Below are 19,356 nucleotides of genomic sequence, written 5' to 3' on the forward strand. Positions count from 1 at the left end.
ATTAAAATGGTACTCACATGACCAATTAAATCTACTGCAACTACTTGGGGAATACTGGCAGGAAGAGTTTTTTCTTTTATTCCCTCTTATTTTACAAGTATTTTTAAGTGAAAAGGGCAGCATCATTTTTAGAGTTTATTGAGAACTTCAAATATCTAGTCCCCAGAAGCAAGATTCATCATGAGGAGTATCTAAGGCCTAACCGAGTTTTCAAAATAGTGCCCACATATACCGTACTTGTTGAACAAATTCAGATTTATTGAAAGTAAACATTTACATTGGCTACAATGTTAGAACTATTACAAAGCTGGATAAAAGAGGCTTAAGTAGCAATAGAAAGCAAGTGCAGTAAAAAGTGAATAGAGAAAATATTTGGCCTTAGTGATCTTTTGGCAGTATTTACATTATGTACATATTGTTAAATATTTATAATAACTCTAAGGCACCAAAGGCTAAAGAGCAGGTTGCAATACTATTTTGTGCACAAAAGTCAAGAAATTTATTGTAAAGAAGGCTGTAGAATTAAAGAAACATAGGCATATCTTAATGTTTACATAAAGGAGTGGCTGCGTTTTTAAAATCTCAAATGACACATTAAATACCGGGCAGATTGAAGAAATTATTTTTAGAACATTAAATTATGTTGACTATGTAAATAAGCACTATTTTTTACTGACTTGCTGGTAAATGTGTAATGTAATCTATTCTTCAACACAGCTTTTTCACACTCATGGATATGATATGTTTTGTCTAAAAACTACTTGAAATTCCTTTGAACTACAAAAACTTATCCTAATATATCAGAGTGTATACAAAATTCCCAAGAAAAATTTACTGGATAATAATATACATCAAATTTATATATAATCTGACAAAAATTTAGCAGGCATTCAAGAATATTTGAATATTCAGTCTGCCATTCTGGCACAGCAGTTGGGTATTTTAATCCTTTAACTGTTAAGGGTGGGCAATTCTTTGTGGCTTCAGGTGAAAGGACATAAAATTGGCCCACGTAGAAAACCAATCCTAAAGGGAACTAATTATTTTCAAATTTTGCAACTTGAAACCCCTTCACTTACTCTTTGGGTGCTAACTATGTTATTCATCACTGGTGATTGAAATGTCCATATTACTGTATTGTCAAGAGGTAATTGACAACATAGATCTAGCATGGTCTTGACTGTCATACTATTTGATGACTTCTATTTGTAAAATTTTATTTGATCCTTATACTGAAAACCCAGACTTATCTTGACAAACAGTCTATCATTTGTCTTGAGGTAGTGTAATAATGAATTCAGCAGGACAATAGAATAACATCATAATATTTTTAAAATGTGCTTCAAGTGCCACCGTGAAATCCATACATTTAGATGGTAGACAGTCCAAGGTTGAATGGACCTTCATGACGTATTAAATCACTATCTGATGAAGTCATCCAGACTTTAACAAGGATAATGAGGTCTTCCTTAGAACTTTCTGAAACCCCATGCCCTAAGGCAAGTTATGGTACAAGTTATGGTACAAAGTACTGATAAAATTCTTTCAGTGATAATAAAGATTCATAGACTTACATATTAAAAGTTTCCTTTCTTTTAGCTAAGGGGAGAATAATTGAGGGATTTCTTCTCTAAACTCTTAAATTTTTCAATGAGAAATATTCATAGCATTAACAATAGCTTGAGTAGGTTTCTTATATCACACAGTATTTGAGAGTGAATTTAAGGATGTGGCACTCTTATATTTAAATTTTAAATTTAGAAACCACCTTCAAATCCAACATTTGACTGAGATTTGCTGAGCAGCAAAATAAAAATCATTTTAACATAACGCAATCTAAGGCACCAAAGTACCTTACCATAATGTATTCTACAGCACTAGGTTATATGTATATTATTACTTTTTCTCTTCTCGAACGTTCAATCATTTTCTTCTCTTTTTAAATACAGTGGACAATGAAAGAGGACAAATTATTCATAGTGAAATGTTTACAAAATCAGTAATGCAGGAAACAAAGTAGAACTAATAAATTAAGGCTCCTCTTCTCCCACTTGAAGAATGAAAAGAAATGACTGCCTTTGCTCAGTGGGTTAATATTAAGTAGTAATGACTACATAATTAGTATAACTATTACAAAGAATCAGTGAACAGACTTCAAGTGATTATAGAAGTACAATACAATATCACATGTTCGGAATTATCAAATAAGTCAAAAGAGAATATCTTAACGAGGTAACTGAATCAAGGCATGATGATAATGTTTAAACTTTTAAATTTTAAGGACCTGCTTGGGTTCTGAAAGCATGATATTCATCTACTAATGGGTATTGAAATTAGATTCTGTAGAAATAAACATCAGTTTACTATAGTATTCCCAATATCAAAAGTCCAATGAGAAGACTGGCTTTATTTTTAGACACAGGCTTAAAAAGTTTTGACAGTTTTTCAAAACAAACTAAAATCTGTCATTCTGCATTGCAAAAGCATTCAATTATCATGAGAAGACATCTTACTATCATAAAAGATGTCTATTATCTGTAATATTTAGTGGACATTAAAACTATCAATTACTTTTCTTGCTCTGATAGATGAATCTACTTTTACTCTTAAGTTGACAGTAGAAGTTTGTATTATAATGTTTTATCTCCCCTAAATAGTCTCGAGTCCTCCAAGCTACCCTTCCAGTTCAGATTCTAATACTATACCCTTACAGGTCACTCAACTGTTGAGTAAATCCTTAGTGGATTAGTGGTTTTTAAATTATGCTTGGAGGCACTTTAAAGGGTTTTTGGAGGTGCCTCAGTGGTCCTAGTGGCCAAACACATGGGGTTTCAAGATTTCAATTTCCAAATCCTACTATTACATCCTCATATTTATGTCATACATACATGAATGTCCCACAAAATTAATTTGAAAATGTAATTTTGTTACTTTAAAATATTTTTAAAACACAGTAAAGGGATTTGGGAGTCTTGGCAGAAAGAAGCAAGGAGTCCTCTTGTCCCATATAAAGTCTTCAGATATTTGGTCACAGAACTGAATAAGATACTGTATCTTGGACCTACAACACCAATATTATCCCTCAGTCTGGCCTTGAGTTCAGAGGCACAAGTCAAAACAGATCAATGTTTTAGGTGGATCCTATCACAATGATTAATATCCCTTCAAGTCTATTTTTGCAGAAATAAGTGGCATATCAATTATTTACAATATAAGAAAACAAACAATTAGTAAATGCTTCCTAGATAGCAATCCTTAACAATGTGTATGACCTTTGTTCTCACCTTTTATACCAAAGGAACAATCACAGAATTTATATTACACTTGCAAATGAGTATACATTTTTATTTTTTCTTTCTAAGTAAATTAGAGTCAGATATGAGCCTTGATTCAGGGTTTGAATAGAGTGGCAGACTTGCTAATTAAACTGCTCTCATGAATGGCCTTATTCCAAAAACATCATGTAGGAAAAGAAACACTGTCAATTAAAAATTGTAATGAATAAGAACTTAGGTCCCAAAGAAATAGTAATGATTTTGATGCACACATGACTCTTGAAAAGAGAATGCTGAGAGCTGGTGTTATTGTTCTCTATATAAACTTATTCATGTTCTTTTAATATAAAAGAAACTTCAAAGTTTGTCTTCTTTCTCAATATGAAAAAAAAATAAGCAGAGGTATTAGATGAAAAATATAAAAATGCTGGTGTGGTACAAATAAATGTAGAAAACGTTCCACAGTAGGAAATAAAAATATATATACTGTTGTTTTAAATTCTGAGGCCTTTCTTTTAAACATATTATCATTTGAATAAAGATGTTCCCCAAATTATAATATTATAAAGAGTTAAATTTTAACTGAAGGGAAAATTCTTTAAACAAATAGAAAACTTGTTTGCAAATATTTTCAGTGAATGAGCAGTGGTGAATTTGGCTCATATCTTGGTTTATGTCCAGAGAGAATATTATTTTCTTACTGAACATTATTTTCTTTCCACTGAATGAGAACAGAATTGTGGAGCTGTGCCATCTGTTAAAATACACGTATGTGTACATACACACATATATGCACGATCATACATTTTGATGCATCAATCTATAGATATGTATATTACATACTTTTGGGCAAAGCACTGTATCTAAGACCTAATTGCTTTTGTATATGGAAAAGTAACAGATTAGGAAACATCCCTCCCCAAAACATTCGAATGTTCATACCGCTAATTATATAGCACATCAGAATGTGCAAACATTACACTTATTGCAAAGTATCTTATAGATTTAGACGCCATTATAAAATGCTTTCAGTTCTATTTTTGTACCCTAAGATGTCGGTATATAATACCAAATTTCCAATTAAAGAGTTTAATATAAAAATATCAGCACAAAACTGTTTTTTCAATCTGTTTATTGTGTGAGGAACCCAAACTTCAGTTTAAGTGCTGTTGTAATTTTATTACTAGATTCCATAACCCTACAATTGATAAATTTTATACCATTTTAGGTATTTAATGAGAAACTTAGAAATACTAAGAAAAAAATCAGTATTCAAAGGGTTAATTTTGTTTATAATAACAATAAATTATTTTATCATCTTCTTCAGTTCAAAATCCAGCTTTGAACCCGAGGAAGGCTTTCAAATCATGTTAATTAAGTGGTGGTCCTTTAACCAGTAGCAGTTTGATTACCAATTACTCGAAGGATCTCTTTGTGAATGCCTCCTTCTTGTGTGTTAATATTTGTGTCTCCCACTTGGCCATCTTCGTAGCTAAAACACAAGACACAGAAACATAAAACATTCGAAAAGAAGAAACATTCAAAAACATCCCCAAAGCATTTAAGACAGCTTAGAAATGCTGTCTGGTACCTAAAGTATAGCCCAAGGGAAACAAGAGCCAGAGACAGGTGCTTCTCAGTTGTGTTTAATAATGTGCTCACATTACTGAACACATGATTATTCTACGTCATGCCCTGATTTGACCCTTCCTTTTTAATTTTAACTTTTTAACCTCACATAAAGCATTGCCTGAGATGCGGGAAGCGCCCCAGTGTCTTTGGCTCTGCAAACATTTTTCACAGCAGTTGTTATATGAAGCCTGCTGAGAAAGAAGGTACTGACTTCAGTTTTATGTTCCTTGGGTTCTGGATTTCTTAACTCCACTCCTACTTCAATCATTTATTTTCTGATCAGTGACACTTTCAGAAAAATCACTTCACTTTCCACCATTGCTCCTTTGCCATTCCTGCCTTCTAATTATTATTCTGTTGTAATCAGTGCTGCATTTTTTTTTTATCACTGGTTGCTCTATTTAGTCCGACTACAACAATATTCTTATTTATGCTGGTACTACACACAAGAATGCCAGTCTGCTAAGTTTAGCTAAGCAATAGAAGTGAAAATATAACTTTAAAGGACAGCAATTACTAAGTCCTTTAGAAAGAAGTAATTACATTTTAGATGATAATTCATTTCCTCAAATAAACTTACTTGGGCAATAAGAATTTCCCAAGAATGAATTTTTAAACTTCCATGATAATATTCAGAGTAGAATAGGTGATGAATTAATTTTACTTCATAAAAATGACTTCAAGACAGAAGCTTTAGAGAAGTGGTAATTACTTCAAAATAGATAACCAGGGGTGTGAGCATAGTGTCTCAAAGATTAATGTGTGCCACTGTCTTTTCCTCACCATGCTTAAATTCTCCTGAAATAGCACAGTACAGAAAAATGAAATAGATGACACATAACAATGAGAACTTAGGTCCTTACCTAATCAACTACTTAAAAACCTAGTGATGGTTGCATCTATATCGAGTTTAAACTCCTAAGAAGGGGCCCAAGTTTGCCTACTTGGTTAATTTTTACCGTGCAAATACACACACACATACGTATACATAAGGCACCCAATGGTGAGACATTATTGTAAAAAAAAGAATGGGATATGTGGTACAAAGCCCAGTTGTAATTATTTTCTCAGGAGTTCAAACAATAAGTGCTCTGTTACAAACTAGAGAATGTGTAAGTGAAATGCTTTAGACCTAGATCTAATTGGGTGTTTTGTAGCAAACTGTGTACAGATATATTTTATTGGGCAAGTAAAATATATGTTAGCCTGGCTTTTGTATAAATCCAGGCTACTCACTGGACCAAGGGTAAGCTAAGCCATCCATAATTCTGAGCCAAGGCTGGGGAAGCAACCTGGCTTGCAGGCTTGGCCCACATGAGATAATGGTGTTTGATCAAACCAACTGGCCTAGCTCCTCTAGGATACAGATTATGGAAAACAAAAGAGACTGACGAAAAGAGAATGAACCAGACACAAAGGAAACCATAGTGCTTTGAGAGAAGCAGGAAGAGTGGCAGGTCTTAGAACTGCTTTGGTTCTTGATGGCTTCCCAACTTCTGATACCAGTCTACCATGTATCTCCATCCTAAGTTTCCTAATAGCTGTTTATATAAGATATTTTCAGCTTAATAGATACCAGCCTACATATTACCATCTCTGTTCTTTTCAACTTAAAGTTGACCTTGATTAAGGTTTGCCTGTAATACATTAAAACTTCTCATGTGTCCTCAACCCACTGCAATCATTCTTCAGATCCTACTACCCTACTGAAAAGTACTGACAATGGTTGCCCATGGCCTCCTAGCTGATAAATTCCAGAGACTGTATCTGCTATGTCTGCAGCATGTAATACAGCTGACTGCTCTTTTTCTTAAAGCTATATCATCTCTTCCCTCCCTAGTTGGTCCTTTGATTATTAATTCTCAGTCTCTTTCATTGCATTCTCTCCCCTGGCCTCCCATTTCAATGCTGGTTTTATCCACAATTCCCTCCTCAGTGTTCCCTCTTTTTATGATATGCAAACTCACTTTACTTTAGTCTGTCCCATTGTTGTAACTATCACCCACATGCTGATTCCTAAAACTGTATCTCCAGTCCTTACATCTTTCCCTAACTATAAATTTCCTACAGAAATCACAGAGGTGGTATATTCAAAGTTGAACTTAACTTCTTAATACAAAACTGACTGCTCTTTTCTACTCTGTCAATAATATCTCAGTTTGAACTACCATCATCTACCCCCCCCCACCAACATGAAAACTTCAGTCATTCTTGGTTATTCCACGTGCCCAAATCCAATACATCATCAAGTTATGTTGCTTCCATTTCCCTAGTTATTCCCACTTGCATCTTCTCTCCATGTAATACCATCACCTTCGTTTAGGCATTCATTATCATTCATCTAAACGGGTGATTTTCAAGTGGCAGGTTGTGTACAGTTAGCAGGCTTTGAAATTAGGTTGTCCAGGCTAGCATTTTCCAATGAAATTAGAATAAAGTAGGACAGAGAGTATTGACTGCACCACACAAAGTAAGATTGTTCTTTCCCAAGTCACAATGTCAAATTCATTTCTTTCTGTAGTGAGAAACGCTGACCTAGACTATTGTAATGACATTATAACTGATCTTTCTCTCTCTACACTTATCCCCCCCATCCCTCCTACAAGACTATTCTCTGCCCTGCTAGAGTGATGCAAATGGCCTTCGCTTCACTTGCAGAACAAGATCCAATGTCACTGGCATGGCACACCTGGGTCCTTCATAATCCAAACCTGAACTTCTTCTCTAGTCATGACCCATCACTCCTCCCTCACTCTGCTTCCCAGTCAAACGGAAGCGTTTGCTATATCCAAGTATTACACATTCATTGACACTTAAAAAGCATTTGAAGTTAATGGAGAGGAGATGAGACTCACATTCTTTAAATAAACTATAATAATTTATAGAAAGAACACAGGAGGAGGAGAGAATAGAGAGCAAGAGTGAGAGAATGAGATTGAAAGTATTAAGAAAAATGCTGATTTTTCCATTGTCTATGAAGCCCAAAAGGAAACAAAACAGCTGCGGGCTGAAGGATAAAATCAGTCAAAGGCATTCAGGTGTCTTAAATTATGAAGCATATATAATAATAAAGGTAAAACCAACTACCATTTGAATTGGTCAACCAGCAGGGCTTAGATAAATGAATTACTAGTGGCATTAAGACATTTATTACAATATAGCATACAGATTATTTTGCAGCTATTTATCAGTATTGCATACAAACACTAAGTTGTTAATATAACACTGAAGTTCACTTACGTCCTGGCAGCAACAAAATTAAAAAAAAGAAAGAAATACAGCAAGAATGATATCAATAGGGAAATGATACACTTGACTGGGGTTTTCTACAGAAGGAAAAATGAAACCATCTAAAAGAATACAAAAATTACTTATGGGGGGACCTTGAAGATGGCGGAAGAGTAAGACGCGGAGATCGCCTTCCTCCCCACGGATACACCAGAAATACATCCACACGTGGAACAACTCCTACAGAACTCCTACTGAAGGCTGGCAGAAGACCTCAGACCTCCCAAAAGGCAAGAAACTCCCCACGTAACTGGGTAGGGCAAAAGAAAAAACAGAGACAAAAGAATAAGGACGGCACCTGCACCAGTGGGAGGGAGCTGTGAAGGAGGAAAAGTTTCCACACACTAGGAAGCCCCTCCGCGGGCGGAGACTGCGGGAGGCAGAGGGGGGAGTTTCGGGACCGCGGAGTAGTGCACAGCGACGGGTGCGGAGGGCAAAGCGGGGAGATTCCTGCACAGACGATCGGTGCCGACCAGCACTCACCAACCCGAGAGGCTTGCTGCTCACCCACCGGGGCGGGCGGGGCTGCGAGCTGAGGCTCGGGTTTTGGTTTTGGACGGAGCTCAGGGAGAGGACTGGGGTTGGCGGCTTGAACATAGCCTGAAGGGGTTAGTGCACCACGACTAGCCGGGAGGGAGTTCGGGGAAAAGCCTGCACCAGCCGAAGAGGCAAGAGACTTTTTCTTCCCTCTTTGTCTCCTGGTGCGCGAGGAGAGGGGTCTAAGAGCGCTGCTTAAAGGAACTCCAGAGACGGGCGCGAGCCGCGGCTGAAAGCGCAAACCCCAGAGACGGGCGCGAGCCGCGGCTGAGGGCGCGAGCCCCCGAGACGGGCGCGAGCCGCGGCTGAAAGCGCAAACCCCAGAGACGGGCGCGAGCCGCGGCTAAAACCGCGGACGCTAAGGCTGCTGCTGCCGCCACCAAGGGGCCTGTGTGCGAGCACAGGTCACTCTCCACACCCCTCTTCCGCGGAGCCTGTGCAGCCCGCCACTGCCAGGTTCCCAGGATCCAGGGACAACTTCCCCGGGACAGCGCACGGCGGGCCTCAGGCTGGTGCAACGTCACGCTGCCTCTGCCGCCGCAGGCCGGCCCCGCACGCAGTGCCCCTCCTTCCCCCATCCCCCAACCCCCGGCCTGAGTGAGCCGGAGGCCCCGAATCAGCGGCTCCTTTAACCCCGTCCTGTCTGAGCGAAAAAACAGACGCCCTCCAGCGACCTACACGCAGAGGCAGGGCCAAATCCAAAGCTGAGCTCCTGTGAGCTGTGAAAACAAAGAAGAGAAAGGGAAATCTCTCCCAGCAGCCACAGAAGCAGCGGATTAAAGCTCCACAATCAACTTGATATACCCTGCATCTGTGGAATACCTGAATAGACAAGGAATGATCCCAAATTGAAGAGGTGGAATTTAGGAGCGAAATCTATGATTTTTTTCCCTTTTCCTCTTTTTGTGAAGGTGTACGTGTATGCTCCTGTGTGACATCTAGTCTGTATACTCTAGCTTCCACCATTTGTCCTAGGGCTCTATCCGTCCATGACTTTTTTTTAAAAATTCTTTTTCTTAATAATTAAGTTTAATTGTAATAACTTTATTATACTTTACCTTCGTTCTTTCTTTCTTTCCTTCCTTCCTTCCCTCCTTTAGACAACGAATCACCCCAAATTGAGGAGGTGGTCTCAGGGAGCAGGATTTATGATTTTTCCCCCTTTACCTCTTTTTGTGAAGGTGTATGTGTATGCTTCTGTGTAAGATTTTCTCTGTATAGCTTTGCTTCCAACATTTGTCCTAAGGTTCTATCCGTCCCTTTTTTTTTTCTAAATATTTTTTAATTCAATAACTATATTATACTTTATTTTATTTTTACTGTATCATCTTTCTTTCTGTCTTTTTTTCCTTCTTTCCCTCCTTCCTTCCTTCCTCCCTCCCTCCCTCCCTCCCTCCTTTCTTTCCTTCTTTGCTTCTTTCTTCCTTCCTTCCTTTCCTCCTTTCCTTCTTTCTTTCCTCATACTTCTACTAATTCTCTCTACTTTTTCTCCCTTTTATTCTGAGCCGTGTGGATGAAAGGCTCTTGGTGCTCCAGCCAGGAGTCAGGCCTCTGCCTCTGAGGTAGGAGAGCCAACTTCAGGTCACTGGTCAACAAGAGACCTCCCAGCTCCACATAATATTAAACAGCGGAAATCTCCCAGAGACCTCCATTTTAACACCAGCACCCAGCTTCACTCAACGACCAGCAAGCCACAGTGCTGGACAACCTATGCCAAACAACTAGCAAAACAGGAACACAACCCCACCCATTAGCAGAGAGGCTGCCTAAAATCATAATAAGGCCACAGACACCCCAAAACACACCACCAGACGTGAACCTGCCCACTAGAGAGACAAGATCCAGCCTCATCCAGCACAACACAGGCACTAGTCCCCTCCACCAGGAAGCCTACACAACCCACTGAAACAACCTTAGCCACTGGAGACAGACATCAAAAACAACGGGAACTACGAAAGTGCAGCCTGCAAAAAGGAGACCCCAAACACAGTAAGATAAGCAAAATGAGAAGACAGAAAAACACACAGCAGATGAAGGAGCAAGATAAAAACCCACCAGACCTAACAAATGAAGAGGAAATAGGCAATCTACCTGAAAAAGAATTCAGAATAATGATAGTAAGGATGATCCGAAATCTTGGAAGTAGAATGGACAAAATGCAAGAAACAGTTAACAAGGACCTACAAGAACTAAAGATGAAACAAGCAACGATGAACAATGCAATAAATGAAATTAAAATCACTCTAGATAGGATCAATAGCAGAATAACTGAGGCAGAAGAACGGATAAGTGACCTGGAAGATAAAGTAGTGGAAATAACTACTGCAGAGCAGAATAAAGAAAAAAGAATGAAAAGAACTGAGGACAGTCTCAGAGACCTCTGGGACAACATGAAACGCACCAACATTCGAATTATAGGGGTTCCAGAAGAAGAAGAAAGAAAGAAAGGGACTGAGAAAATATTTGAAGAGATTATAGTTGAAAACTTCCCTAATATGGGAAAGGAAATAGTTAATCAAGTCCAGGAAGCACAGAGGGTCCCATACAGGATAAATACAAGGAGAAACACGCCAAGACACATATTAATCAAACTGTCAAAAATTAAATACAAAGAAAGCATATTAAAAGCAGCAAGGGAAAAACAACAAATAACACACAAGGGAATCCCCATAAGGTTAACAGCTGATCTCTCAGCAGAAACCCTACAAGCCAGAAGGGAGTGGCAGGACATACTGAAAGTGATGAAGGAGAATAGCCTGAAACCAAGACTACTCTACCCAGCAAGGATCTCATTCACATTTGATGGAGAAATTAAAACCTTTACAGACAAGCAAAAGCTGAGAGAGTTCAGCACCACCAAACCAGCTTTACAACAAATGCTAAAGGAACTTCTCTAGACACGAAACACAAGAGAAGGAAATGACCTATAGTAGCGAACCCAAAACAATATAGAAAATGGAAATAGGAACATACATATCAATAATTACCTTAAATGTAAATGGACTAAATGCTCCCACCAAAAGACACAGATTGGCTGAATGGATACAAAAACAAGACCCTTATATATGCTGTCTACAAGAGACCCACTTCAGAACTAGAGACACATACAGACTGAAAGTAAGGGGATGGAAAAAGATATTCCATGCAAATGGAAATCAAAAGAAAGCTGGAGTAGCAATTCTCATATCAGACAAAATAGACTTTAAAATAAGGACTATTAAAAGGGACAAAGAAGGACACTACATAATGATCAAGGGATCGATCCAAGAAGAAGATATAACAATTGTAAATATTTATGCACCCAACATAGGAGCACCTCAATACATAAGGCAAATACTAACAACCATAAAAGGGGAGATCAACAGTAACACATTCATAGTAGGGGACTTTAACACCCCACTTTCACCCATGGACAGATCATCCAAAATGAAAATAAATAAGGAAACACAAGCTTTAAATGATACATTAAACAAGATGGACTTAATTGATATTTATAGGACACTCCATCCAAAAACAACAGAATACACATTTTTCTCAAGTGCTCATGGAACATTCTCCAGGATAGATCATATCTTGGGTCACAAATCAAGCCTTGGTAAATTTAAGAAAACTGAAATTGTATCAAGTATCTTTTCTGACCACAACGCCATGAGACTAGATATCAATTACAGGAAAAGATCTGTAAAAAATACAAACACATGGAGGCTAAACAATACACTACTTAATAATGAAGTGATCACTGAAGAAATCAAAGAGGAAATAAAAAATACCTAGAAACAAATGACAATGGAGACACAACGACCCAAAACCTATGGGATGCAGCAAAAGCAGTTCTAAGGGGGAAGTTTATAGCAATACAAGCCCACCTTAAGAAGCAGGAAACATCTCGAATAAACAACCTAACCTTGCACCTCAAGCAATTAGAGAAAGAAGAACAAAAAAACCCCAAAGCTAGCAGAAGGAAAGAAATCATAAAAATCAGATCAGAAATAAATGAAAAAGAAATGAAGGAAACAATAGCAAAGATCAATAAAACTAAAAGCTGGTTCTTTGAGAAGATAAACAAAATAGATAAACCACTAGCCAGACTCATCAAAAAAAAAAGGGAGAAGACTCAAATCAATAGAATTAGAAATGAAAAAGGAGAAGTAACAACTGACACTGCAGAAATAAAAAAAATCATGAGAGATTACTACAAGCAACTCTATGCCAATAAAATGGACAATCTGGAAGAAATGGACAAATTCTTAGAAATGCACAACCTGCCAAGACTGAATCAGGAAGAAATAGAAAATATGAACAGACCAATCACAAGCACTGAAATTGAAACTGTGATTAAAAACCTTCCAACAAACAAAAGCCCAGGACCAGATGGCTTCACAGGTGAATTCTATCAAACGTTTAGAGAAGAGCTAACACCTATCCTTCTCAAACTCTTCCAAAATATAGCAGAGGGAGGAACACTCCCAAATTCCTTCTACGAAGCCACCATCACCTTGATACCAAAACCAGACAAGGATGTCACAAAGAAAGAAAACTACAGGCCAATATCACTGATGAACATAGATGCAAAAATCCTCAACAAAATACTAGCAAACAGAATCCAACAGCACATTAAAAGGATCATACACCATGATCAAGTGGGGTTTATTCCAGGAATGCAAGGATTCTTCAATATACGCAAATCTATCAATGTGATAAACTATATTAACAAATTGAAGGAGAAAAACCATATGATCATCTCAATAGATGCAGAGAAAGCTTTCGACAAAATTCAACACCCATTTATGATAAAAACCCTCCAGAAAGTAGGCATAGAGGGAACTTTCCTAAACATAATAAAAGCCATATATGACAAGCCCACAGCAAACATCATCCTCAATGGTGAAAAACTGAAAGCATTTCCACTAAGATCAGGAACAAGACAAGGTTGCCCACTCTCACCACTCTTATTCAACATAGTTTTGGAAGTTTTAGCCACAGCAATCAGAGAAGAAAAGGAAATAAAAGGAATCCAAATCGGAAAAGAAGAAGTAAAGCTGTCACTGTTTGCAGATGACATGATACTATACATAGAGAATCCTAAAGATGCTACCAGAAAACTACTAGAGCTAATCAATGAATTTGGTAAAGTAGCAGGATACAAAATTAATGCACAGAAATCTCTGGCATTCCTATATACTAATGATGAAAAATCTGAAAGTGAAATCAAGAAAACACTCCCATTTACCATTGCAACAAAAAGAATAAAATATCTAGGAATAAACCTACCTAAGGATACGAAAGACCTGTATGCAGAAAATTATAAGACACTGATGAAAGAAATTAAAGATGATACAAATAGATGGAGAGATATACCATGTTCTTGGATGGGAAGAATCAACATTGTGAAAATGACTCTACTACCCAAAGCAATCTACAGATTCAATGCAATCCCTATCAAACTACCACTGGCATTTTTCACAGAACTAGAACAAAAAATTTCGCAATTTGTATGGAAACACAAAAGACCCCGAATAGCCAAAGCAATCTTTAGAACGAAAAAAGGAGCTGGAGGAATAAGGCTCCCTGACTTCAGACTATATTACAAAGCAACAGTAATCAAGACAGTATGGTACTGGCACAAAAACAGAAAGATAGATCAATGGAACAGGATAGAAAGCCCAGAGATAAACCCACGCACATATGGACACCTTATCTTTGATAAAGGAGGCAGGAATGTACAGTGGAGAAAGGACAGCCTCTTCAATAAATGGTGCTGGGAAAACTGGACAGGTACATGTAAAAGTATGAGATTAGATCACTCCCTAACACCATACACAAAAGTAAGCTCAAAATGGATTAAAGACCTAAATGTAAGGCCAGAAACTATCAAACTCTTAGAAGAAAACATAGGAAGAACACTCTATGACATAAATCACAGCAAGATCCTTTCTGACCCACCTCCTAGAGTAATGGAAATAAAAACAAAAATAAACAAATGGGACCTAATGAAACTTCAAAGCTTTTGCACAGCAAAGGAAACCATAACCAAGACCAAAAGACAACCCTCAGAATGGGAGAAAAACATTTGCAAACGAAGCAACTGACAAAGGATTAATCTCCAAAATTTACAAGCAGCTCATGCAGCTCAATAACAAAAAAACAAACAACCCCATCCAAAAATGGGCAGAAGACCTAAATAGACATTTCTCCAAAGAAGATATACAGAATGCCAACAAACACATGAAAGAATGCTCAACATCATTAATCATTAGAGAAATGCAAATCAAAACTACAATGAGATATCATCTCACACCAGTCAGAATGGCCATCATCAAAAAATCAAGAAACAATAAATGCTGGAGAGGGTGTGGAGAAAAGGGGACACTCTTGCACTGCTGGTGGGAATGTGAATTGGTTCAGCCACTGTGGAGAACAGTATGGAGGTTCCTTAAAAAACTACAAATAGGGCTTCCCTGGTGGCGCAGCGGTTGAGAGTCCGCCTGCTGATACAGGGGACACGGGTTCGTGCCCCGGTCTGGGAAGATCCCACATGCTGCAGAGCGGCTAGGCCCGTGAGCCATGGCCGCTGAGCCTGCGTGTCCGGAGCCTGTGTTCTGAAATGGGAGAGGCCACAACAGAGAGAGGCCCATGTACCGCAAAATTAAAAAAAAAAAAAAAAAAAAAAAACTACAAATAGAATTACCATATGACCCAGCAATCCCACTACTTGGCATGTACCCTGAGAAAACCAAAATTCAAAGAGAGTCATGTACCAAAATGTTCATTGCAGCTCTGTTTACAATAGCCAGGACATGGAAACAACCTAAGCGCCCATCATCGGATGAATGGATAAAGAAGATGTGGCACATATACACAATGGAATATTACTCAGCCTTAAAAAGAAATGAAATTGAGCTATTTGTAATGAGATGGATAGACCTAGAATCTGTCATACAGAGTGAAGTAAGTCAGAAAGAAAAAGACAAATACCGTATGCTAACACATATATATGGAATTTAAGGGAAAAAAATGTCATGAAGAACCTAGGGGTAAGATAGGAATAAAGACGCAGACCTACTGGAGAACGGACTTAAGGATATGGGGAGGGGGAAGGGTGAGTTTTGACAGGGCGAGAGAGAGTCATGGACATATACACACTAACAAACGTAGTAAGGTAGATAGCTGGGGGGAAGCAGCCGCAAGGCACAGGGATATTAGCTCGGTGCTTTGTGACAGCCTGGAAGGGTGGGATGGGGAGAGTGGAGGGAGGGAGACGCAAGAGGGAAGACATATGGGAACATATGTATATGTATAGCTGATTCACTTTGTTGTAAAGCAGAAACTAACACACCATTGTAAAGCAATTATACCCCAATAAAGATGTTTAAAAAAAAAAAAAAAATTACTTATGTTCCTAGGAGTATAAAAGATAACTTAAATTTTAATAAATAATAAACCAATTTGCCTTAATAGCTATGAAACAATAGATGGAATCTGGCTATCTGGAACTCTCTTGGGTATGTTAGGAAATTTCATGGACAAAAACTTAAATGTATTGACAACCTTTATTTTCAAACTGATTATAGCAGCTCTGTGACAGTTTTAAGATTGGTTCACATACATTTGTTTTCTTTTCTTTTCTTCTTTTTTTTTTTTTGCGGTACGCGGGCCTCTCACTGTTGTGGCCTCTCCCATTGCGGAGCACAGGCTCCGGACGCGCAGGCTCAGCGGCCACAGCTCACGGGCCTAGCTGCTCCGCGGCATGTGGGATCTTCCCGGACCGGAGCACGAACCCGTGTCCCCTGCATCGGCAGGCGGACTCTCAACCACTGCGCCACCAGGGAAGCCCTACACTTGTTTGCTGACTCCCTAAATCTGGAAGCCAGAAATGATAGCACTGTTTTTCATTAGTCACAGAGAGGAGAAATTCAATGTGAACTGAATGATATCCAGCACTTCTCCAAAGTTCTTGTAGGAAATCTGATGCTGTAGTGTACTGTCTGCTTCAGAGCCCTGTATAAATCTGTCTATTAAGTTAGAACATTCAGTCTTTTGTCATTGCTTTCATTCAATATGTATTACGTGTTTCTGCACGAGATGCAAGATTCCCAAACACGGACAGAATTTGCATTTTACTAGGGGAGATAACAGAGTTATGCAAATAACTGGAGGACAAGGCAGCCTGGGTGATACAAAGAAAGGGCAAGCAGAACTGACAGTAAAGACAGATCCTGTCTGAGTGGGACACGGGGAGAGGCCCCACAGAAAAGACCATACAGTTAAGTCTGGAAAGATTGGGTAAAGGCTGAGCTGGTGAGAAAGCCAACCATTCCTACTGACCGAGCAAAGGCACATTAGCGGGGAAAAGAATTCCAAGCTTTTTTCAAGAAACAGCTTGGATAATAATTTTATTCAATCAGTGGTTTGTATGCGTAACTGAAGTCAAGTCAGATGGGCACTATATTGCAGAATGCCATGTTTTTATTTGTTAATAACTATCAGCCTGTATGAGCAAGGAATAATCAAACTCTCCTTCTGGAAAAATAATGTGGTATAAATTGTATGATCTTATTAACCATAGCTAACTCTAAGTGGGAATATGATGGGTGATTTTCTCTCTTTTTGCTTACCTTTGATTTCAGTTTCTGTACATTGAACAGGTATCACTGGTGTAAGGATGGCAATGTTTAAAAAATCTGGCATTTTAAAAAACAGATTAGGAGCAATGAAGAAGCAGAAGCATGGAAAATAGCTAGTAACCTTTTGGTGTACTCTAGGGGAGAGAACGATACACACTGAAACAAAGGTGTGAAGAAAACTGCACATGTGAAATGAATTTGACATTGTGACTTGGGAAAGAACAATCTTACTTTGTGTGGTGCAGTTTTCTTCACACCTTTGTGAAGAAAACACAGAAGAAAACTGTGAAAAGATGTAATTGGGAACTGATGACTAGTGAGCATGGAAGAAGGAATTGAAAACTATAGCAATAATGGGTTCCACTTTGTACATAATGATTTTAAGGTATTAGTGGACTTTGGGGGACAAAATATCCAGCAAGCAGTTCTAAAATGGGCATTTCATTCATTCCTACGTATCTGCCAAGCACTGTGCTAGGTACGCAAACACAAATGAGCTGTATAGTCCCTGACCTCAAGAGGTATACAGAGTTAATGGAGAAGACAGTACCTAAGAACAATCCAGTAATAAACACATGCCCAGGGTATTAGATAGTAACAAAGGGAGCAGCACAAGGCATCAAGGGAGGTTTCTGGGAGGAGGGAAGACATACATGAAGATTTAAAAGAGGAGTGGGAATTAGATAAACAATATGAGGGAAGAAGATGGAAGAGAGAATTCAAGATGAATGGAGAAAGGAAAGAGCAAAAGCATGGAGCGTGGAAATCCCAGCACACAGTTCAGGTTGTGCAGCATTAACACCATGGGGTGAGAAACAGTGGGCAACGAAAAGTGGTGGGCCATGCAGCTGGAGACTGGATCTCCTCCACCTTCAACGCCAGTGGTAGTGAAGGAAGAACAAAGCACCAAGGAATCAGCTGGTTCCCTTTGTAAAGGAGACTGGACTTCATCTTATAAGTAGTAAGCAGCTATCAAAGACTTTTAAGGCAGGGGGAGTGATGTGGCAGTTTCACTCTTGGAAAGAGATCTGAGTTAGAGACAGAGAAATTGGATTCATTATAGACTGGGATAAAGCAAAGCTCCCAGATCATATCAGCTCGATGTCACACAATTTATGTCACTGAGCCATGACTGAATGTCCTATCTTTTAACTTTCATAAATAAGCTGTCTCCTTGCTATGTTCCCATTCAAACACTGTGTATCTTTTGCAAAATCATGATGCAAAGTATCTCTTATTTTCATGTAACAGCCATGATACAATTATTTTATAAATTTTTCCTGTAGCTACCTTTTTAGATATATTTCAAACTTTGACCTAAAATTAAAACAATACATATTCCAAAATATTTTCCTTTTGGCCTTCTTCTGTTCATTCGTTAAAAATTTGCTGACAAGCAGCTGTACATCAGGTACCGTGCAAGGTGATGCAGGGCACGCAGGACAGTAAAAACACAAGAGTAGGAGTCTGCCTTTTAGGAGTTCACAGTCTTGTGGAAGAGTCAGATACAATGAATAAGCTGAATTTTAAATTGAAGTTCTGCACTGAGTTGTAGGAATACCAGGAAGAGAGATAAATTTTGATTAGGAGCTTCATAGAAGAGGTGGTATTTGAGCTAGATCTTAAAAGACAGAATAGACTTTAGATAGGAATTCCTGAAATTTATTTAGCACCGACATCTGCTTGACACAAGAACTGAAAATACCCTGCATCACTTTTCTGCAGATAGTCTTGTTTTATTTGGTCCTTCTTGCTCCTAAATTTCTGAACTTCTTGAAATATTTTGAGAAATATATACCTTAAATCGACGTAACAGAGAAACTATGGAAACGATTCATTTGCAGATCTGCCTGCTCTAAATCAGAGAACCACTAAAGCATCAAACATGTAGGTTGTAACACCAGATAATAAGCAAGATACAAAAACCTGGCGGTTCTTAACCTTTCCTTGGTCCCAGACAGTTGAGGGAGAAGACACACTCCTATCTCTATGAGTTTACA

The 19,356-nt window shown here is 38.4% G+C and overlaps 1 protein-coding gene across 1 annotated transcript in view; it reads right to left on the minus strand.

Moving 5' to 3' along the window:
• Positions 1-237: 237 nt before the first annotated feature.
• PARP8 (poly(ADP-ribose) polymerase family member 8) overlaps positions 238-19,356 on the minus strand; it is a 188,981-nt gene continuing 169,862 nt past the window's right edge. Inside the window, 1 exon segment of the mRNA XM_032625106.1 lies at positions 238-4,767. Coding sequence (XP_032480997.1) covers positions 4,665-4,767 — 103 coding nt within the window. The 3' untranslated portion in view covers positions 238-4,664.

Source organism: Phocoena sinus, chromosome 3 (genome assembly GCF_008692025.1).
Source record: "Phocoena sinus isolate mPhoSin1 chromosome 3, mPhoSin1.pri, whole genome shotgun sequence".
Lineage (NCBI taxonomy): Eukaryota > Metazoa > Chordata > Mammalia > Artiodactyla > Phocoenidae > Phocoena > Phocoena sinus.